At 57.5% G+C, this 22,941-nt stretch overlaps 1 protein-coding gene across 2 annotated transcripts; it reads left to right on the forward strand.

Moving 5' to 3' along the window:
- The first annotated feature begins 2,909 nt into the window (after positions 1-2,909).
- Positions 2,910-10,512, forward strand: ECEL1 (endothelin converting enzyme like 1). Of its 2 annotated transcripts, none has more exons than XM_040228104.1 (17): positions 2,910-3,789; positions 4,478-4,546; positions 4,652-4,762; positions 4,839-4,931; positions 5,119-5,243; positions 5,885-6,107; positions 6,631-6,729; positions 6,968-7,042; positions 7,244-7,347; positions 7,629-7,687; positions 7,790-7,841; positions 8,440-8,507; positions 8,670-8,794; positions 9,121-9,186; positions 9,542-9,637; positions 9,842-9,918; positions 10,071-10,512. In XM_040228104.1, the coding sequence occupies exons 1-17, from the start codon at positions 3,004-3,006 to the stop codon at positions 10,168-10,170; spliced, it is 2,328 nt and encodes a 775-aa protein (XP_040084038.1). In that variant the 5' UTR covers positions 2,910-3,003; the 3' UTR covers positions 10,171-10,512. The 2 variants fall into 2 exon arrangements, with proteins under 2 accessions (XP_040084038.1, XP_040084039.1); XM_040228105.1 differs by having other exon boundaries at positions 7,244-7,341.
- Positions 10,513-22,941: the final 12,429 nt, after the last annotated feature.

Raw genomic sequence — 22,941 nt, forward strand, 5'->3', positions numbered from 1 at the left:
GGAGAAATGATACCAATCAGGGCCTGAAAAGGCTGGAAAATTATCCTCCTGGAGACAAAATGTTTAGGGGAAAATGCAGATTAAAAGCACAAAGAGACACTTTACCATGGTCCTGCCCTCCCCTCCCCCTGTAAGGAATCACCACATTTTACATAACTCCACCTTCCCTAGGTGGAATTAATTGAACCCAGGAAGAACTAACTCATGGGTCAAAGGAGGACTGTGAGATGGCCAGAGATGGAGGCAGAGAGTATCCAGAGGGGTAGCGCAGAGGTGGACACAGGGACAGACAAGGGACAGGCAGGGTGCAGGCAGAGGTGGCCCCTTAGGGCCTGGCTGATGAGCAGCCCCAGGGAGGGGACTGGACAGTGGATCCTTTAGTCCCCGCCTCACTGTGGTTTTTATTAGATGGGGCCCCATGGCAGTCTTGGGCAGTCTCTAACTCCATTTTGGTGAGTCCTGCAATCTGGAACCCTCAGGCCCGGCAGCACTGGTGCTTTGTGGGGTGCCCTGCTAGGGACCGTGGAAGCAGAGTGGGTGGAGAGCTCAGGGCAGAGAAAACAGAGACTTGGGAAATGGTATCATTCATGCAAGAAGCAAGCCCTGAGTTCCGTGTGTCCTGCATGGACCAGGCCCTGCCGGCACAGTGTGGAGTGAGGTCTGGCAGCAACAGGCTGTGTCCAGGGGCTGGGAGTCGTGGCAGGGAGGTCCCACATTAAAAAAGCAAGTTGAGGGACTTCCCTCCTGGTCCAGTGGTTAAGATTCCATGCTCCCACTGTGCAGGAGACAGGTACAGTCTCCAGGAACTAAGATCCTATATGCCATGCAGCACAGCCAAAAACCTACAAACAACAAACGCAAATGGAACCAGAAGTGGGTGGATAAATTCATAGTCCCCCATGCTGACCTGTCTCCCACCTATCCAAATACTAGGGTCCTGAGTCTGAGTGAACTCCGGGAGATGGTGATGGACAGGGAGGCCTGGTGTGCTGAGATTCATGGGGTCGCAAAGAGTCGGACACGACTGAGCGACTGAACTGAACTGAACTGAGGTCCAAGGGCCTGTTTGAGGCAGAGCCCGCAGGGTCCCTGCGCTGGCTCCTGCAGGGTGAGTTCCTTCATTACTTTCCAGTAGTTTTCTCCCCCTGGGCCAGGGGCTTCCAGCGGGTACCACGGCCAGCCAAGGCTTGGGGAAGGTGCTGAGTCTGGCCCTGTGGCCCCTTGTTGTAGCAGTCTCCAGAGCCCTTCCCCCATCACTGCCAACCAACACCCAGGCACCCGCGGCGGGGGTGAGGAGGAGGTGGGTGGGTGGAGAAAGCTGGGGGGTGGGCCTGGACATGGACAGGAGCTAAAGAAGAGGACTGGGAAACCCCTGATTGAAAATGCTCTGGTCCAGGCGGTACCAGCACTATTTCAGCGTGCCCCACAGCCTATCCGTGAGTCCTCCCTGGACGGTGCTCCAGTCCTGTGGACTGGGCTGGGCTGGCTCATCGTCTCATCAGCTTTACCTTGAGCCTCTTTCAGACAGGCTGGCAGGCATCCCTGCGGGGCGGGGGGCGGGGGGGGGGCATCGAATCGGAGGGGACCTGGGACCCTCATTCCTCTCGGGACTAGGATTCTCGAGCCCAGAATCGGTGCCAGACCCTCAGGAGCTTGTTCCCGCAGCCGCCTTCCCCGCCCCCGAGCTGCCACCGAGCTGACAGGTAGCCGGGATGCAGGCAGGAAGAAGGAGGGGGTGCGGGGGGCAAGCGGAGGAGGGTGGAGCCGCCGGCGCGCCCCCTCCCTCGGGGCCGGCGGGCGGCGCAGCGCGGCGCGGCAGCAGAGGAGGCGGCGGGCGCACAGAGAGAGCGGCCGCCCGCCCCGCTCCGCCCGGGCTCCGGCTCCGGCTCGGGCTCCATCTGCGCTGTTTCCGCGCCGCCCGAGCGCGCACCTGCCGGGTAAGTGGCACCCGAGCCCGCCGCCGCCGCAGCCACCGTCAGCCACCTCCGCCGCCGCGCCGAGCCTCCAGGCTTTGTCTGCGTCCTCGCGGCTCCGGCTCGGCGGCGGCGGCGACTCGCGGGCTCGGGGCTCGGGCTCCGCGGGCTTCCCGGCGCGACGCAGGAGGTTGCGCACCAAGGGCTCGGGGCGCACGGGGCCAGCTCGCTCTGCGCCGGGGATGAAACTTCGTCCAAGTTTGGGTTCCGGGGAGAACCTGTTGAAGCCGGGAGGGGCCGGGGGCGAGGACGCGGGACGGAACCGGTTCCGGGTCCTTTACGGCCGTCGGGGCTTTCTCCCTGATCCTGGGCGGGACGGCGCGCCGGCGCGGGGGCTTGGCAAAAGGACTGGTGAGGGTTCTGGCCATTGAATAGAGAGGACGGGGCCGGGGATGGCTTTGCGGACAACCGCGGGGACAAAGTTTGGTTCTCGAGGCTCGTTCTTGAGCGTCTGGTTCCAGTGCGGAAAGCTGAAGGCGGCTTCAGGGCCCGCATAGACGCCGCACTGACCACACCTCCTTTTCCGGCCTCCGCTTCCCCCCTCCCCCCATCTGGCCTTGTCTGTAGCAGGTCGGGGGCAAGCAATGAAGAGAAGAGAAACAGCCTTTCACTGACGGCCTACTATGTGCCAGGCCCGGTGCCCGGCGCTTTATTACAGGGGTCTCCCCAGCCTGCGGCGGGCACGTGTGTGCGGGGACAGGGGACGGTAATGGACGGACGGTGCCTATAATGGCTGGTGGCCGCTCGGAGCCTTCTCCCTCCCTCCAACCCCGAGTGGCGCAGGGAAGCCAGGCCCCAGGCCCACTCGCTGTTGGCGACTCCGGGTGGCCTCCAGCCTTTGGACCTAGGCCTGTGCTCTTCTTCTTCGGGCTCGTGGGTCCCGTCGGGCCCCAGTGCCTTTCTGAGCCTGTCTACCTTTCCTGCAGCTGCGGCCCGGCGGCCATGCAGAGGCCGGCTGGGAGCCTGGCGGCCTGGTGCAGCCTGCTGTAGCAGAGACCGCCCAGGGCTGCGCGGCGGCGGCAGCGGAGCCATGGAGGCCCCGTATTCGATGACAGCACATTACGACGAGTTCCAGGAGGTGAAGTACGTGAGCCGGTGCGGTGGGGGAGGCGCACGGGGAACGTCGCTGCCCCCCGGCTTCCCGCTGGGTGCGGGGCGCAGCGCCACCGGGGCCCGAGCCGGGCTGCCGCGCTGGAACCGGCGCGAGGTGTGCCTGCTGTCGGGGCTGGTGTTCGCCGCGGGCCTTTGTGCCATCCTGGCCGCCATGCTGGCTCTCAAGTACCTGGGTCCGGGGGCGGCGGGGGGCGCCGCCTGCTCCGAGGGCTGCCCGGAGCGGAAGGCCTTCGCGCGCGCCGCGCGTTTCTTGGCCGCCAACCTGGACGCCAGCATAGACCCGTGCCAGGACTTCTACTCCTTCGCGTGCGGCGGCTGGCTGCGGCGCCACGCCATCCCGGACGACAAGCTCACCTACGGCACCATCGCGGCCATCGGCGAGCAGAACGAGGAGCGCCTGCGGCGCTTGCTGGCGAGGCCCGGGGGCGGGCCGGGGGGCGCGGCCCAGCGCAAGGTGCGCGCTTTCTTCCGCTCTTGCCTGGACATGCGGGAAATCGAACGGCTCGGCCCGCGGCCCATGCTCGAGGTCATCGAGGACTGCGGGGGCTGGGACCTGGGCGGCGCGGCGGAGCGCCCGGGGGCGGCGGCTCGCTGGGACCTCAACCGGCTGCTGTACAAGGCGCAGGGCGTGTACAGCGCCGCCGCGCTCTTCTCGCTCACCGTCAGCCTGGATGACAGGAACTCCTCGCGCTACGTCATCCGCGTGAGTGAGCCACCCCCCCAACCCCCCGCCACGGGCACCCCCACAGGCGGCTAGGAACTAGGAGTGCCTCGGCCTGGCACGCCTGCCCCGCGCGCCCTATGCGCCCGGGAGACCGGTGCGGAAGAGGGAGGTTAGGGGAATGGAGGGGAGTGCACACCGGCAGAGCGCGGGAGGAGGGCTCAAGTAATTTCCCTCGAGTAATTGCGGTGTTTAGCGGAGCCGCGGGAGCCGCAATTTCCCAGCCCTCTGGCAGGCGGTGAGAGCTCGGGGAGGGGTGTGCTGATGGGCTGTGGTGACAGGCCTTTCGGGCTGGGACTGGCTGGAATGCCTGGGGCGGGGGTGGGGCGGGCGGGCAGGGGTCAGCTGTCAGTGCGCGCGCGAGTGCCCCTCAAGGGTGGGGAAAGGAAAGGATTTCAAGAGGAAAGACAAGGACGGGTGGAGGGGACCTGGGTCGGGGGGTAGGGAGGGTGGGGGCCGGGGAGCCATACCCATTCAGTCCCCAGTCTAGGCCAGTCAGTCCTGGAGGCTTGGACCAGCTGCTCTGGATTGAGGCAGGGGCTGTCGTCTTTATGCTCCGGGGGCTTGTGACAGTGGATGCCTGGCAAGTCCTCTGTTTGCCTTTTGGAAGGGGATTCAGTCTGTTTGCAGGAACCCGGAATGTTGATATCTGACCCCCATCTCTCCCCAGATTGACCAGGACGGGCTCACCCTGCCAGAAAGGACCTTGTACTTAGCTCAGGACGAGGAGAGCGAAAAGGTGTGGGAGCATGGGATGGGGTTCTGGGGAAGCCCTGGGGCTCAGGGAGGCATGGACCGGGGCCTAGCACCGCCTGCATCCTTGCCCTGCCCCTTCCTGGTGCAGATCCTAGCAGCATACCGGGTGTTCATGGAGCGCCTGCTCAGCCTCCTGGGTGCCGAGGCAGTGGAGCAGAAGGCCCAGGAGATCCTGCAGCTGGAGCAGCGGCTGGCCAACGTGAGCAGGCGCCGGCTTCGTGATGGGGGCGGGAAGCCTCGGGCGGGGCTGGGTCAACCCTGCCCTTCATCCCCAGATCACAGTGTCCGAGTATGATGACCTCCGGCGAGACGTTACCTCTGTGTACAACAAGGTGACCCTAGGGCAACTGCAGAAGATCACCCCCCACGTGAGTGCCACCCAGCCCTGCGCGGTGGTGGGGAGGTGCTGATCTTGGGACCCCCGGGCCGTCCCCTCCCCGAGGCCTTCCGTGGCCATGGACTCCTGTGACCTCTGGTCGCCTCTCCCTGGCCCTCTGTCTCTTCTGTGGTCCTTGCCACACCTGGTCCCACTGTCCCCATCTGTGGCCCCCCCAGCTGCGGTGGAAGTGGCTTCTGGACCAGATCTTCCAGGAGGACTTCTCAGAGGACGAGGAGGTGGTGCTGCTGGCCACGGACTACATGCAACAGGTGTCGCAGCTCATCCGCTCCACCCCACGCAGGTAGGGCTGCCAGTTGCCCACCTGCCCCCCGCCCCGGGTTCCTCCCCCGCATCCCAGAGCTATCTGCTTGGAGAGCTTCGAATCCCTGCCTCCATTTCAGTCCAGTATCCGCACTGGGGAGGCAGGAGAGGAGCACTGGAAAAGGAGTCCCGATCCCTAGGTTCAGACCTGGCTGTCCCCCGTACTGTGTGGGACCCTGGGCAGGGCCGGGAGTTTCCCGGGCTGAGTTTTCTCATGTGGGGATGGCAAGACTCGAGTGAGCCTGAAGTTAAAAGGGGACGCAGTGGCAGTTACTCTGCTCCCCTAGGGCCACTGGGAGGAAAACCTCCCTGGCCTCTGCCTCATCTCAGGAAGGAGCCGAGGCCCCTCAAGGCCAGCTCTGAGATAGGCAGTCACCCCAAGTGCTCACTCTCCCACCACACAAGTGGAAAACGGTGCTGGCCTGTGCTCCAGGAGCACCCAGCGCTTTTTCGCTGGCCTGAGGCGTATCTGCTGTGTGTGGGCCCAGCCCTTCTCCCTGACTGGGGCTGGGAGGACCTGCAATGACCCTCAGTCCTGTGCAAGTGCTTGGTCCTGCCCTGGGCTGAGGGGTGAGGGTGGGGCGCCTGTCAGGACACCCTGTTGCTTCACCTGGCCCTTAGGATCCTGCACAACTACCTGGTGTGGCGCGTGGTGGTGGTCCTGAGCGAGCATCTGTCCCCGCCATTCCGAGAGGCACTGCATGAGCTGGCCCGGGAGATGGAGGGCAGCGAGAAGCCACAGGAGCTGGCCCGTGTCTGCCTGGGTCAGGCCAACCGTCACTTTGGCATGGCACTCGGTGCCCTGTTTGTACATGAGCACTTCTCGGCTGCCAGCAAGGCCAAGGTCAGGCTGCCTGGCCTTGGGGCCTGGGGGAGTGGGTGCTGAGCCGGGGATGAAGTTTTTGCATGACTGTGGTCCAAGCATGAGGAGCACGGGGAGCCCTGCACATCCCCCCTGCAGCGAGGGGCACCGGGCTCAGGGAGGGCTGAGCCCTCTCTGAGCCTCCAGGGTGCTCCTCACTGGGCCTCCTCCCCCAGGAAGCCTACCTGATTTGTCAGCCGCAGGACGCTCTCCCCACCAAGCTCCTGTCCGGCCTGCTCTGCCATGCTCAGTGGGATGGCCCTAGGAATGTACGTGATCTTTGCTGGGGCAGTTAGCCCCTTCCAGACCAAGTTTCCTTTCAGGGTCCAGGGCCTGAATCTCTTACCTCCAAGGTCTCCCCTTGGTGCTGAGCACCAAGTCCTGGGCTTTGGAAGTGGTGCTGAATGATTAGGGGGGTACCCCTTGCTCCAGGTGCTGGGGACCCAGAGCTATGGCCTCCTGGATTGATCCCTTGATCCTTGATCCTTGACCCCTAACCCTGCAGGTACAGCAGCTGGTAGAAGACATCAAGTATATCTTGGGCCAGCGCCTGGAGGAGCTAGACTGGATGGATGCTGAAACCAAGGCGGCGGCACGGGCCAAGGTGAAATGGGATCCCGGTCCCATATGTTAGTTCCATAAACACGTATTGAGTGCCTACTCTATGCCAAGTGCTGGGATAACAAAAGAGACAAAGATGCCTCTATGGAGTTGGCATCACCCAGCCTCCTCTCCTGCTTCCGTGAGCCCCACTCCTACACTGGCCCTGGAGCTTTCTCCCTTGAGGGGTTAGGGAGTTATCTCCTGAGGCCCCAGCCCACCCCTGACCCTCTCGCTTGCAGCTTCAGTACATGATGGTGATGGTGGGCTACCCGGACTTCCTGCTGAAACCGGAGGCTGTGGACAAGGAGTATGAGGTGGGCCTGCCCACTGCCCCTGCCCCAGCCAGCCACGCTTCTCCAGGCCTATGGCCAAGACCCCCATAGAGACCAACCACCACTGCAGGGAAGGAGCCAGAGCCCTCAGCTGATGGACACTGGGAGGGCATGGGACCTGCCGGGTGCTGGTCTGGCCCTGCCCCCTGGCCTGCCGCTGAGTGCTGCCCATCCCCTGTGCAGTTTGAGGTCCACGAGAAGACCTACTTCAAGAATATCTTGAACAGCATCCGCTTCAGCATCCAGCTTTCAGTCAAGAAGATCCGTCAGGAGGTGGACAAGTCCACGTGGGTACCTAGCCTGGAGCAAGGGTCAGGGGTGCCATGGTGTGCCATGGGGACAGTGTTTCTTATCAATGCCTGGAGGAGGGCACACTGCCTCACAGACATGCTGGCATGGGGAGGGGGCACCAGACCTGCATAGGGTGTGGGGTCCACCTGGGAGAGGCCCAGGACATAGCAGTAGGCTGGGACATCAGGCCATCCTTTAAGAAGGAGGAGGTTAGGAGGCAGGGGGTGTAGGGGATGGAGTGGGGGTTCCCCCAGCTGACCCCAACCTTCCTCCACAGGTGGCTGCTCCCCCCACAGGCACTCAATGCCTACTATCTGCCCAACAAGAACCAGATGGGTAAGGGGGCGTGTCAGGCCGGGGTAGGGGTGGGGTTTGTGGTGGGGGTGGGCAGGGGGTGGAGGTGGGGCGGGTCTCCTGCTGACCACGCCCTCTCGGCAGTGTTCCCTGCTGGAATTCTGCAGCCAACACTGTACGACCCTGACTTTCCGCAGTGAGTATGGGGCCTGGTGTGAGCCAGAGTCCCGGCCATGGCCTTGTCTGCAGGGTGGGCAGGGAACTGCTCAGACTGCCCGAGGCTCAGGCTGGGCACAGGAGTCGTGACAGTTGCAACCCTGGGTCCCCATAATCCCATTTCATTGGTTATTTAGAAAAAAGCGTAGGGTTTTTTTTTTTTTTTTTTTCTTCATTCTTTTAAATGTCCAGAGTCCCTTTTTACCTGGGTTGAGGCTTCTCTGGGCATTTCAAAAGTGAAGCAATCTAGGAAAAAGATTAAAGGAAAAAGATCTAGGAAAAAGGCTAGATCCCATATGGGGTGCCTGAGTTTCCCTCCACCCCTGTTTCCACCCACCCCCTTGACTGCCGAAATCTGTTAGATGTTATTTCCTAAAAGAGGTTGCAGGTATTACTGGCCCCTTTCACATACCCCACAAGGAAGCTGGAGGCATGAGAGTCCTGGGGCAGTGGAACACTGGCCCTCCTGGGCTGCCTCGTGGCCTGGCCGGGGCCTCCTGAGGCCGCCGGGGCAGCAGCCCAATGGGGCTCTCAGAGGGCGGGCGAGGCTGGGGCCTGACGCTGCTGCCCCGGCCCAGGTCTCTGAACTACGGGGGCATCGGCACCATCATCGGGCACGAGCTGACCCACGGCTACGATGACTGGGGTGAGGCCTGCAGGCGGCCTGAGGGGGTGGGGGACAGGCAATGGCGAGGGTTGGGGGAGGCAGGGTGGTGAGGACTAATTGAGGCCCTGCTGCTGCCCCATGCCTGCCTGCTGGTGGGTGGATGAACAGGGAGCCTCAGCTCGCCCCGCCTGCTGCCCACAGGAGGCCACTATGACCGCTCAGGCAACCTGCTGCACTGGTGGACTGAGGCCTCCTACAGCCGCTTCCTGCGCAAGGCCGAGTGCATTGTCCACCTCTATGACAACTTCACCGTCTACAACCAGCGGGTGAGGCCCCCGCCTCGATGTCCCTGGGGTCCCTCAGGCGGGCCTGGCCAGCGCAGATTAGGCGTGTGCACACCCTTTGGCACACTCCTGGCCCTGCACAAACCTGGGACCCCGGTCCCTACACACCTGCCAGGGTCCGGGTGTACATTGACTTGGGTGCATGCGTGAGTTCACACAAACGCGCACGCACGTGGGGCACAAGGTGGGGGAGCCCTACCCAGAGTTTCTGGGAAAGGGAAGGTGGGGCGAGGACAGGGCCCAGGGAGGCCAGACCTGAAGGAGGCCAGAAGGCCTGGGCAGCCTCCAGCCTCTTTGCTTCTTGCCAGGTGAATGGGAAGCACACGCTTGGAGAGAACATTGCAGACATGGGAGGCCTCAAGCTTGCCTACTATGTGAGCCCCCCTGCCATGCCCTCCACCCCTGCGGGGAGGGCTAGGGGACCCTGAGGACTGGGCTAGAGACCTCGACACCCCTCCCCGCCGACCCCGTCCTGTTGGTCTTGGAGGGGAAGGTGCTGTGCTGGGCTGAGGGCCTCCTAAGTCCATCAACTTCTGGGCAAGCAAAGAGGGCTGCCTGGAGGAGGTGGCCCTTGCCTGGGCTTAGCCTTCTGGAGAGGGAAGAAGTTAGGGACCCAAGGGCTCAGCCTGGTGGGCGGTGTGTGGAGCTGGGGTGGGTGACCGGCTGGCTGGGTGGAGGGTGCCAGGTGGCCCCGCTTGGGCACCCCAGCTCCATGCTCTGCGCCCCCAGGCATATCAGAAGTGGGTGCGCGAGCACGGCCCTGAGCACCCGCTGCACCGGCTCAAGTATACGCACAACCAGCTCTTCTTCATCGCCTTTGCCCAGGTGGGCCGGGTGGGGGCCGGTGGGGTTGGGGTCAGCCTCCAGCCTGTCTCCCATGGGCCACTCCTCAGAGGCAATGCCCCCCTGCCCTGGGCTGTGATGGGGGATGAGGACCTAGTGTGCAGAAGGAGTGATTGCACAGGCTGGTCCGTGGACTCCTGGCCTCACGTCCCTGCTGCTCCCCTCCACTCCCCCATCTGGCCCCAGAACTGGTGCATCAAGCGGCGGTCGCAGTCCATCTACCTGCAGGTGCTGACCGACAAGCACGCACCTGAGCACTACAGGTCTGCCCCCTGGCTGCCTGGGCCTCATCCCTCCTTGTGTCGGTGGGGTGGGGGGCGCGGGGGAGGGGTGCAAAGGGTGGCGTGGTGGGGTGGGAAAGGACAGCTGGGGTCTGGTGGCCCCTGGGACCTACACTCTGTGGGTCTCTCCCTAGGGTGCTGGGCAGCGTGTCCCAGTTTGAGGAGTTCGGCCGGGCCTTCCATTGCCCCAAGGACTCGCCCATGAACCCTGCCCACAAGTGCTCTGTGTGGTGAGCCTGGCCGCCCACCTGTGCCCCCCTCCCTCCCTGCACGAACCGCCTCCCGCCAGCTGCCGGAGCAGGCATGGACCCGGCTCTGGTCCACTCGAGCGCCACCCCCCCGCCACCTTGTCCTTGCCTCCCCAGCCCTTTTGGGACTCCACACGGCCCCGCTGTCTCCCACTCCAGGAGAGACCCAGAGCAGGGCTGAGGCTCCAGGAGGGCGTGGGGCAGAGACTCTAAGGTCCCCAGACTGGGCTCTTGGGAGCCAGAGCCTCCACCAGTTTGCACTGTCCAGGGTCCCCACCTTCACTGTGTTCTTGCTGCTGAGTCTGGTCAATAAAGCTGCTCTACTGTCGCCTTGGCCTCCTCAGGGGCCCCCGGAGAAGGTGGGGTTGGATGAACTCCTTACCTTAACGGAATGGGACCTAAAGAAGACCTTTTTGTCCCCTCCTGGTGGCCTCAGCTGGGCCGACTCTGTCCCACCTCCCCGGCTCTTGTCTTTCCCACCAACCATCCACTGTGGGTCTTCCCTGATAGCTCAGTTGGTAAAGAATCCGCCTGCAATGTGGGATACCTGGGTTTGATCCCTGGGTTGGAAAGACCCCCTGGAGAAGGGAAGGGCTGCCCACTCCATGATTCTGGCCTGGAGAATTCCACGGACTGTGTAGTCCATGGGGTCACAAAGAGTCCGCCACGACTGAGCAACTTTCACTTTCACTTTTACACTTTGGCTCAGTCTGCCCCCCTAACTCAAAGTCTTGCCGAGGTCCCTGGACTAGCCTTATGGAGGCCAGAACGCCGTGCCCAGTGATCTCCACCCCAGCATGACTCTGGGGCCTGACTTCTCCTGGGTGTCCATAGTGGTACCCCACTCACCCCGGCAGGAGTTTCTGCAGTGTCCCCAGCCAGTCATGGAGCCCAGGCCAGGCTTTGGCTCATCTTCTTGGAGAAAGAGGACATGACCTGTGACCTGAGGGCGTCCCCTCCAGCCTGGGGCAGGAGCTCCTGGGAAGGGAGAAGGAAGGGAGTGGTGGGGGATGGGGGATGGGGTGGGGGGAGGCCTAGGTGTGGCTGTGGGGGGAGGGGCGGAGATGTGCTGCTCTGTCTTGGACAGGAGGGCTAGGGGAGGGAGGAGCCCCCCGAGGGGTCCCAGGGATCTGCAATGATGAGGCTGGCCGCCCTTCCTCCTCCAGGCCTGTTTCTGTTACATCAGGGGTGGCCTAGAGAGGGCAGCTCTCAGGGGCCCTGCCTGGTGTGCATGCCTAACCTGTCTCCCACTGCAGAGGTGAACCTCTTGCCAGTCTACCTCCTGTCTGTATGCTCAGAGAATGTCCATCCACCTCTCAGCCTTGACAGGCTCTCAGAAAGTCTCTATTATCTGATCCTTGGATACCCCAGCCTCGGGGAGGGGAAGACGGAAGGCACACCCGCCACAGCGGAGGGTGCAGGGGAGTCCACAGAGAAGAGGCAGGAGTGAAGAGGGCACCCCAAAGAGGGGGAGTGGCCAAGCTCCCGAGGGGCAGGGCTCTGCACACACACAGGCTGCAGGCACCGGTCCGGAGCACAGAGCCCTGCTGGGAGCTGCCTGTTGGGGTGCTGGGGGTGGTGGTGGTGATGAGGGGGCCTCACATTCAGAGCTCCTTAGAGATGCTGTGTTTATGGATCTTCCTTGGTTTCCTCTGGAAGCCTCTTTCCCCCTGGGCTGAGCATGTGCATACCATGTCTTTTGGGGAGTGAAGGCAGAGACTGTCTAGCTCCCTGTCTCGACCTGCCCCCCACCTCCTGGTCCCATGCCTCACCCCCTCCCTCTGGCCTGGGATCCTGGTTTGAAACTAGATTCTCAGGCACCCCCTTTTGCCATGCCTCCGGCTCCCTGAGTGGCCCAGCTCCATCCAAGACCCATCCTTCCTGTCTCCCAGCTGGCACAGGGGAGGCCTTTGGGGCTGGGGGTCCAGTGGGGTGGGACTCCCAACAGCAAATGCCATGAAGCCCAGGTACTCTTGGGGCCAAGTTCCTCCGCTTCCCATCTGTACCCAGCTGAGGGGGGCCAGTGGGGTTGGGCTTGTAGGGGAAAGTGGGCCCCTGGGATAGGATACGGGGTTCCTGGCCTCCAGGCTGGTCCCAAGCTGGAAGCTGGGAAGCCTGAGGGTCTCAGCTGCTGGCCAGGGCCCTCATGCCCTGTTGTGTCCCGGGGGAGACCACCCACCCTCCTGGCAGGGTTGTGGACAACAGGCCACGAAGCCACTGGAGACCCCCTCAACCTGATGGATTCCTGCTGGGCTCACAGCGATGACGTCACTGCTACCTGGGGCTGCCGGCTCCTTGCACCTTTCCGGGAGGACGGAGGGAGACCAGAGATCAGAGGGATCACAAGCCAAGGGCATCCCAAGGATAGCATCCCTGCCCTTGTGCTAAGTTGCTTCAGTCATGTCCTACTCTGCGACCCCATGGATTGTAGCCCACCAGGCTCCTCTGTCCATGGAATTCTCCAGGCAAGAGTACTGGAGTGGGTTGCCATGCCTTCCTTCAGGGGATCTTCTTGACCCAGGGATTGAACCCATGGCTCTTACATCTCCTGGATTGGGACGCCCACCCCCGCACCCCCACCCTAGCCCTTAGGGACCATGAAACTTAGACAGCCAAGGACCTCAGAGCTACAGGGTGGCCCTGCAGGGCACAGTGGTGACGTGGGTGTCATCCACTGGTTCCCAGACTGCCTTTCCAGACAGATCATGAGAGCATCCTCATTGCAACCTAGTGAAGTGGAAGGAGGATAGAAGCAGCCCCTTTTACAGACAGGGAAACTGAGGGGAGTCACATGCCTGCCCAGGGTCACGCTGCTTGTGTCAGCTGATGGACGCGTCTTGGTTGCTGGGTCCTCTCAACCTCCGGATGTCCATCCCACCCTCAGCATCTCCCCTCGATGAGTTCTGTTAGGAAACCGAGCACACGGCATAGAGACAGCCACTTCACTGTCCACTAGGCCCTGTGCCTGCAGTCCAGCTGAGGATCCACTGGCCATGATGCTAAGCCAGCTCAGCACAGCTGCCCACTCGACCTCAGTTTCCCTTGTGTTGGCTGAGGGGCTCAAACGCCGTGGTGAAGGTCCTTCTGGTTGTGCAGCAATTCTAGAAATCGCCGCGGGGCAGCTTGTCGCAAGGCTGGCTCCATCCCTCCCCGAGGAGGAAGACGGCTTGGCCCACAGCAGGGATCCTCTGAGCAGAGCTCATTGGGATGACAGAAAGCAATCTGCAACTAAGCATGTAACAGCAGGGAAATAAAGGAGCCGGGGGATGGTTTACAACTGCGCTGAAGCTTCCAGGCGCCCACCTGTGTGCCTTCATGTGTTGGGTCTCACAGTTCTGCTCTCCGCAGCTTTGAGGCCCAGCCTTGAGCCCCGGGGGTCACTCCTGCCTGACCTTGGCCAGTGTCTCACCCTCTCCAGGCCCAGGGGCATCACTGGTGGATGCGGGGCTGTGGGTGAGGGGCGGGCCCACCTGTGCTGGCCAGATGTGGGCCCCTCCACCACCCCAAGATTGCAGGCCCAGCAGTGAGAGCCCCAAGCTGAGTCCTCAGGGCCATTGAGGTGTCCCCGAGCAGCCCTGCCCCACAGGCCTTTCCAACAAGTTCAGTGGAGCCCATATTCAAGTTTCTGCCACCTGTGTGATTGCTTGTATGCAGACCCAGATGTCCAGCACCCCAGGAACCCCAAGCTCCCCAGCCCGTGAGGAGCCCTAGAAGCAATATTTTTAAATGGCTAGAGCCCCTGTTCCAGACTTGCTAGGAATCCCAGTGTCCTCCATGAGCAAATACCTCTGCAGGGTTCTCAGGGGGTTGGGTTCCTCCTCACATCCCCACCTCTGTAACCCCATGTTGGGCAGTACCCTGAATCCTTCCCTGCCCAGGGAGCAGGTGGAGTCAGAGACCTCATGAAAGGGCTGGTTGCTGGAGGGCCCCTTTTGCGGCCTCCTTCTCTCACCTTCAGGGCACCTTGCGTGCGTGCGTGCTAAGTCACTTCAGTTGTGTCCGACTCTTTGCGACCCTATGGACCATAGCTCACCAGGCTCCTCTGTCCATGGGATTCTCCAAGCATGAATACTGGAGTGGGTTGCCATGCCCGCCTCCAGGGCTCTTTCCAACCTAGGGATCGAACTCGTGTCTCTTATGTCTCTTGCATTGGCAGGTGGGTTCCTTACCACTAGTGCCACCTGGGAAGCCCTCAGGGCATCTCACCCCTCCCCTAAACTGGCTTGAGGAACCTACTTTCCCTCGGCATAATAAAAAGAGCAATTTCCCGGTCCCCCTGCCAGCTCCAGGCCTGTCCAGGGGCTGAGTGCTGGGCTCCCGAGGCCACCCCTGGGCCACCCTGCCACAGGACAGGACAGAACAGGGCAGAGCACAGAGCCCCAGAGTCCAGCCTCCTCCTCTGCCTCCCCTGTCCACCTGTGTAGGAGCTTGGACTTGAATCTAGAGGGGTCACTGCTGAGCAGGACCCTGGCAGTTGTATCCTCCAGCCCCCAACCCCACGTCTGAGGAGAGACTGTAGAAGGGATGAGTTGTGCCGTCTCTCATTCCTTGGACTTCCCTGGTGGCTCAGATGGTAAAGAGTCTGCCTATAATGCAGGAGACCTGGGTTCGAGACCTGGGTTCAATCCCTGGGTCAGGAAGATCTCCTGGAGAAGGAAATGGCAATCCACTCCAGTATTCTTGCCTGAGAAATCCCATGAACGGAGGAACCTGGCAGGCTACGGTCCATGGGGTCACAAAGAGTCAACAGCGTTTCCCCTGCTGACTTGCGAGGGGTCACAAGACACCTCAGTCTCGGCCCCAGCCTGTGGGGGTCCCAGAGGGCTCCTGGATAACAGAGACATTTTCCGCTTTGGAGCCAGGCAGCCTCCAGGGTACCTGTCACTGCACAGCATGTAACCACATGAGGCGGTTCTTGGGAACATTTTACAGAAAAATGCAGGCCTCCGAGCACGTTATTTATAATTCCTTCATGGGATTATTGAAGGTTTCAGAACAGTATGACTCTCAGCCCATCCTCCCCCTAGAAGTCCTTGCTCTGCAGGCTCCATTTTCCTGAAGGAGACCCCGAATTTGGACAGCATGTGGCATGTGGCTGAGCAGGACTCTGGCAGCGTGGACTTCACCCTGAGGCTGGGCAGGGAGGATGTCCTCACCTAGAAAATCACTGCGGGCGGGGATACAACGTCCTGAGGCCCCCTCGCCTTTGGGGAAAGCTAGTTGCACCCTGTCCTGTCCTGCAGAGCTATCATGGGATCAGGCCTACACCCCTGGCGGGTCTCAGCCCTGTGTGGTCAAGGGGACCCCAGGCTCCTAACCCTGCAGACCGAACACCAACTTCTGTGTTCACGGGACACGGCTTGTGGCTCATCTGGGGCCTCTTTGTTGGCCCTGGTGGGGTTCTCAGCCCTCACTCGGTTACAGGCCACCCTTGAGGCACCAACCCTCATGTTCCACTGACCGGGTCCGCCCACACTAGTATGGGGGTGTCCTTCAGTCCCTCTCTGCCCTGTGGCCCGCTGTCCTCAACAAGGGCCCGGCTCAGCCAGGCTTGTGGATGCCTCCCTCCTCCCCACGCTCCCTGCCTCCTGCACAGGGTGGGGGGCGCCCACTGCAGGGGCTGCGGGGACACACACCCATCCCTCGGGTCCAGCCCACTGAGCAGCCCTGCAGCTGGGCTTCGGGCCAGCATGAGCTCACCAGGTCAGAGGAAAAGGACATGGCGCCTGGCCCCCACTGGACCTCAGCTGGGCCCGGACCTGTGAGCCTCTGGCTGCCGCACAGGCCAATTCACTGGGCAGCAGGCAGCTCAGATCCCCAAGCTGCAGTCCCATAGTGCTGCAAAGCCCCATCTCTCCTGGTCTACTTTGTGTAAATAATAATAAAAAACCCTCCTAAATTCCCATGGGACCAGACCACGGCGGTCACCACTGACAGAGGTGTGAAGGTGACGACTTTCCTGTCGCTCAAGGAGCCCTGGGTGGGGTGGGAGCGGAGGGGGTGCCCTGCTGCTGATGACCAGGAACTGGGACATCTGGTGAGCTTTTCTAATTATCTCACCAATAAATGAGTGACATGTCTTTAATTCTTACAAATAGAGTTCCATTGTGTGTTATGACTAGTAAAAGCACTTCTTACTGGGGACATCAAAGGGGGAAAGGGCTAGAACCGTCAAAGAGCTGGATGCTCCCTACTGAGGTGGATGGCGGCCTCAACATCTGGATATCTGGATGGTGGGGCAGCTGTTTCGTCCCTGATGGGTGGCTCCAGAGACACACAACTGGCTCCCAGGCACCATGCCAGGCACGTTGGCACAGGTTGGGCATCCCTGGTGGCGAGGGATTCTGGGCTGTGGCCTGGCGTGTATGCAAGAGCGATCCTGAAGCTCTGTTCACCTGGAGGAAGCGGGCCCTGGGTCACTTTAGATCAGAGGGTGTGACTAAGAATATGACTCAGCTTCCTGCAGGTCTCTGGACCCCCAACCCCACCCCTACCGGAGATAGGGATGGGGGAGGCATCCTGGTCATGCAGATGCTGAGCAGGTGGGGAGACCTGTGTCTGGAAGCAGGAGAGGTCACAGCCTCAGATGGGAGCATCGGCTGCAAGGTCAGGATGAAGGTCATCTCGTCTGAGGTCTCCCGAGGTTTCCAGGCAGCACCTATGCCTACCCATCAGGAGGCATCCTGTGTGATCATGAGAGCCCCGCTGGGCTTGGTTCAGGGACCAGGGGTGGGGGTGGGGTGGGGGGAAGGAGGGACTCCAGAAACCAGGGATGGCCTTGCTACAGGTTTGGCTGGGACTGAACCTGCGCGCCCCCTAGAGCCCAGTCTGAACTCTGTAGGGAGTGATGCACCTCTAGTCGTCGGGAATTGTTGGTCCTGAGTCCTGTCTGGAGGACTTCTCTTGTGGTCCAGTGGTTAAGAATCACTTTGCAGTGCAAGGGATGTAGGTTTGATCCGTAGTTGGGGAACTAAGATCCCATTTGCTGCTAAGGAGCAACTAAACCCACATCCTGCAACTATTGAGCCCATACTGTAAGAGCCAACCCAAAACAGCCAAATAATTTTTTTTTTTTCAAAGAGAGTTTTGTCTGGGGCCCAAAGATGACTGGTCTCCCACTCAGATCTCAACTGGTTGAGGGACATCAGTCCTTTCAGAGTGCCTAATGTGTGTCCAGCTCTCCCAGGCTTTATCTCATTCCAGCCTTGCCACAAACCTGGGCCATCAGCCCTGGTTTCCTTGGTGGGTCAGCTGGTAAAGAGTCTGCCTGCAATGCAGGAGACCTGGGTTCGATCCCTGGGTTTGGAAGAACCCCTGGAGGAGGGAAAAGCTACCCACTCCAGTATTCTGGCCTGGAGAATTCCATGGACTGTATAGTCCATGGGGTTGCAGAGAGTCAGACATGACTGAGCAACTTTCACTTTCACTCCATCCTGGAACCTTCATCCTGATGGAGTAAAATTTATGTCTGGGGCAGGACAAGGCAATCTAAGCATAATGCACTCGCTGCCCATAGTGGGCCCTCCCTGGCGTGCAGCCTGCACCTGCATTATACATGAAGCCGACCTTCTTGAAGCTGTGAGTGCCTGTTCTATCATGAAGATCAGTGTTGTTTTTTATTTTTTCTGACACAGGCAGCGTAACTCCTTAGTACGTTACATTTCTTTCCCAATCCCATAAGGGGTTCTGGGACCTGTTGCTCACTATATATGTGCTTGTCTGGACTCTGTATTTTTAGGTGAACTTTGTGTAAAATATGGCTGTCTCCTCTTAATGTATGATCCTTTATTTAAAAAATGTGTGGGAGCAGTCCTTGGAGTTTTCAGAAAGACTTCCTACTTGGCTATAATCTCTACTTGGCTCAAATAAAATTTTCTATTTCGGGACTTCCCTGGCAGGCCAGTGGTTAGGACTCTGCATTTCCACTACACGGGGCACAGGTTTGATTCCTGGTTGGGGAACTAAGATCCCACATGCTGTGCAGTCAAAAAAAAAAAAAAAGTTCTCTATCTCTTCTCTATCTGCAATGGATTTGCCCAGGCACCCACTCTCTAGCATGGCTGTCAAGTATCCTGGGAAGAGAATGTGGGCACTGCAGGCAGGGGGCTGACGAAGTGTTCCTTCCTCATTTGCTCACTTCTGGTAGATTGAGACTGAGTTAAGTTGAGTGTGTTTAGCTAAGTAGATCTATAGATTATATTATCTATTGTAGTTTTAAACAAATGATTCCTCCCAAGCAATCAAGTGGGCTTACAAAAATTTCTTGTAAAGAGACTGCAAATAATACCTGTAATCCATACCAGGTTAAGTGGTTGCTACTTCCTCCCTCCTGACACATGCTCATCACCCACGGTACAGAGCTGACGGGAAGTCAGCCCCAAACAGAAAACATTAAACAAAACCAAACTGTTGGAAGCACCCCACCTCCATCATCATTGGTTTGCTCTGGGGGCACCTTGAGATAGTCTCAATAACAGCATGAACCTCTCTGGTTTGCAAGGCATTTAAAAACCTTAGCTTTCAGGACATGACGACACCCTCCCCCCCAACAGTTTTTTCCCCATGATGTTTAAAGTAATGTGCTGTTCTACCTAGTACTTTTTGATATTTCCCTAAGCAATGATAAATATTTGGAAGGCTCTTTTAAAGTTTCTTGCGTAATAGCACAAGACGAAAAACACCTACCACCAGGCAAACATTTATTCTTTCTGCTGCAGTAAAAATGGCAGAAACAATGAACAGAAAATGATCTGTCGAAAAACCGAAAGGCATTTCTTTGTCAGCAAATACCTTTGGAAGATGTAGAGAAAACATTGCTGTAGATTGAAGAAGAAGTGTTAGAGCAAATTACCCAGTGTGGGAGGTTTGCTATATAGTCAGTTGGCTGAAAGTACAGATGTTTCTACACATCTCAGCTTAAGGTATTTGCTGGATTCTGTTCCTATAATGAAATACACAAACCACTTTGTGTGTGTGTGTGATCCACTAAAGGAAAGATGTGGCAGGGAAGATGTGTTTCCAACAGTTCATATTTTAACTTTTATTTAAAAAATATGAATTTTGAAAACAGTTCATACTTTAAAAAACAATGTCATGTGGGGAAAACAGTGCAAGTGCATCCATTGATGGAACAGCTAGTGGGAAGGATTTTTTTCCAACAAAGCTTTCACATATTTATTCCTGAGCCACATAGAATGCTAGTGAGGAAAGAGCAAACATCAGGAGCCAAGCATTCTGTCTCTCCCATGAGCTGTTCAGACAGCAGTGATGGTCTCACTATTGTGATTTGGTTGGTTGATGTGTAGGTGACCTTCAGTTTCAGTTCAGCTGCTCAGTCGTGTCGGACTCTTTGCGACCCCATGAACCACAGCACACCAGGCCTCCCTGTCCATCACTAACTCCCGGAGTCCACCCAAACCCATGTCCACTGAGTCAGTGATGCCATCCAACCATCTCATTCTCTGTCCTCCCCTCTCCTCCTGCTCTCAATCTTTCCCAGCATCAGGGTCTTCTCAAATGAGTCAGGCCTTAACACAGTATAAATGTGTGTGCTTCCTGGGTGAGGCTTCTTGTAGACCCAGCTTGGTACGTCTTCTTTTGGAGGTGTACCTGATTTTATTGCCAGTTTTCATTTGAATCCATTGAGAATGGGATGACTCTGCTTTTGTGTCTTGACCAGGAATCTCTTGAGACTGAAAGTCTTGTGAGAAGATGTGGTGAGGTGCAAATTCAACCACACATAGGATGGCGGAGAAAAGAGTTGGGAAGGATTTAAAGAAAAAAAACAAAAACAATTCTGGATGATAAAAGCTGCAGAGGCAGCAGAACCTGCAAAGGCCATCTCTGGTCAAACCATTGCAGGAAAGAACTAGAAGCCTCGAGAGCACATAAAATGCAATAGGAGCCATCCATGGTGTTCACTTTCTAAAACCAAGATTGTCAGAGTAAGGGAGAAGCTTCATGATAGTCTTGGTAATGGGATTGAGTGTGACCTTGAGAATGTTCCAGATTAACCCCACAGAATGAGCCGTCTTTATGTCAAGGTATTGAAGGAGGCTGGCATGAGTCCTTCTGCCCTCTTTCTTCCTGACTCCCCTTCCTTCTTAAAAGTCAACGTGCTGATATTTCTCTAGGTGACAAACATGTTGATGAAAATAATCTACAAACAATCCATAATGTTAATAGGAATTGTAAAGAGTTTTTTTTGAGCCAAACTGAGGACTATAACCTGGAAGACAGCCTGCTATCTGGAGGAAACTGGAAGAAACTGCTCTGGAGAGGCATGGATTTCAGCATGGTTTTACATATTGTCAGAACAAAGAAATAAAACAAGTCATGGATACATTCCTTCAAGGTTAAAAAAAAAAAAAATCAGATCAGCACATAAAGAGAGTCAGTATGGCCTTGGCAGCTGGGGAGGGAGTCCGAAGATTGGACCAGGATTGGTGTCCCAGAAAGGGAGGAATTTTTAATTTTTTTTTTAACTTGGACATTCTTTATGCCTACTCAATGTGCCCTTCTCTTAAGAATTGAATTAGATGTACAAAGTATGTTTGATAGGCCAAAAATCAAGTAAACTCATGTAAGACAGAATGAGTTCCCCATACCTGGTATGTAAAAATTTATTTTATCAGCAACTATTAGTCTTAAGCACAAAAAAAAAAAAAAAAAAAAAAGCTTGAAAAAAACAAGCATACTTTCTCTGCATCTGCCCCTTCATGGTAAAGATTTTAAAACTGACGCTTGAAAATGTGTCCATGGACATGATTTGGTGCCAACACTTGGACCTACACACTTTTTAAAAGCTTGGAAACAGAACTGTTTTTGTAAGTTAGGTTTCATTTATGTAGCAGAAAACTCACCTTTTTCAAGTGTACTATTTTGCAGGTTTTTTTTGAATATTCAAAGTTGTATGACCATAACCAGGAATTCCAGAATAATCTGTTTTTAAAACTTGTGGTTTGAAAATGAAGAGTTCCCTTGGGATTTGAACCCATTTATGAAACATAAACAGGTAGCTCTTTCCCTTTGGTTTTTTGGACCAGCTAACTGACAACAGAAAAGGTTGACCGACACAAGCTGCACTGTAACAAAATACCTTTGCACAGTTGGTGGGTGGAGTGTAAAAACCAGTCCAATAATTTAGTAAAGTCCTCCTTCCATTCAGCTCCATAGTTTGTGACAGTCACTAAAAACCAGAGTTGAAGCAAACTGTCCTGAGAGCCTGGCCTTCAGATTCATATTTTACAGTGCGAAATCAAAATTTGAGTAAATAAGGAAGCACATTCAGTACTAACATTTCTAGTGAGAGCAAAATGCTTTCCCTGCAGCTTTGTAAAAGTACAAAGAAATTTGTAGTTTTGTAAAATGTATTGGAAAATATGGCTGTCTTCAATCCTATAAAATTCTTTGGAATGTGTCTGTGGGGTGGGTTACATGACTCAGACAGTAAAGAATCTGCCTGCAATGGAAGAGACCCGGGTTCAAACCATGGGTAGGGAAGATTCCCGGGAGCAGGAAATGGCAACCCACTCCAGTTTTCTTGACTGGAGAATCCCATGGACAGAGGAGCCTGGCAGGCTACAGTCCATGGGGTCGCAAAAGAGGAAGACACAAGTGAGTGACTAACACTTTCACTTTCACATACTCAGTGTTTTTATATCGGAGTGGGTGCTCCTGAAATTATATCGGAGTGGGTGCTCCTGAATATTTTCAGACAGAGGTCAGAAATGTTAGGGGTCTGTACTTCCTCTCTGGTTTCCCAGCTCCCTCCTACACCCCCACAACAGAAAAAGAAACAGAATAGTCTTCTCTTATCAGAGGTCAGCAGGATATTTTCTAGAGTCTTCCGGTCCTGTTATGTCCCTGCTCACAGCCTTCCACCCCCCTCCCACACTCTGGATGAAATTCCAGCTGCTGCCCCATCCTCCCATTCCCTCAGCTTTGACTGTCTTGACCCGCCCGGCTCCCCCAACTCGGTCCCCCTGCTGACCACACCCAGTCCTGCATCACTGTCCTGTGTTGCCTTTGGTCTTTGCTCAGTGTCAGCCCTTCATCAGCCCCTCGCTGACCTCCTGATGTGAATCACCATCCCCCTCACCCAGACACACACTCTGTGCCCTGACCAGCTAAGGGCTTCTCTTCACACATGTACCACTCCTGTATCACACTTAGAACAGTTTATTTGAGGGCTTCTTCCTCCCTCCCAGGAGGGCGGGGCCTGTGTCCGCAGCCCCAGCTCCCCTGCTCCTACTGGGATGCCCCAGTCTGGAAGGGGCACCAGGGCCATCCTCACAGCAGCTCAAGGACCTGGGACAAGTCTCCTCTCCTCTGTGTCGCTGTCTCCTCTCTGTAATGGTACCGCTAGGCTCCTAGGAGGGGCCGCTGAGGACTCTGTCCAGGATACCCCGGAGCTCTTGGCCTGAGACGTCTCCTTGGGCCCCAGATGACCACAGAGTAGGTTCCAGGACAGAGCCACGCCTCCAAGAAGACACGCCCATCCGAAACCACGCCTCCCGGAAAGCCACACCTCCCCAAACCCCAGAGTCCCAGGGTAGCCTGAAAGGCAAGGTGCAGGTTCCAGCCGGGCCTGGGACCCCGGGGACAGTGCCAGCCTGGTCCTCAGGTGGGGCTGTGGGCAGTGGGGGGAGTCTGGATGGTCCGAGCCCCCTTACTGGGGTTTGAGGTGGCAGAACACAAAATCCCAAGCCACTGAAGTTGGGGTCGGACAGTAGGTCTACGGGTGTCACAGGGAAAT

Source organism: Oryx dammah, unplaced genomic scaffold (assembly GCF_014754425.2).
Source record: "Oryx dammah isolate SB20612 unplaced genomic scaffold, SCBI_Odam_1.1 HiC_scaffold_27, whole genome shotgun sequence".
NCBI lineage: Eukaryota > Metazoa > Chordata > Mammalia > Artiodactyla > Bovidae > Oryx > Oryx dammah.

Bases quoted from the DNA above. Each gene is read 5' to 3' on its own strand.
- ECEL1 (XM_040228104.1), top strand. From the start codon at position 3,004: ATGGAGGCCCCGTATTCGATGACAGCACATTACGACGAGTTCCAGGAG. The intron at 4,763-4,838 runs GTGAGCAGGCGC...CTTCATCCCCAG, and splicing joins TGGAGCAGCGGCTGGCCAAC to ATCACAGTGTCCGAGTATGA. The intron at 5,244-5,884 runs GTAGGGCTGCCA...CCTGGCCCTTAG, and splicing joins ATCCGCTCCACCCCACGCAG to GATCCTGCACAACTACCTGG.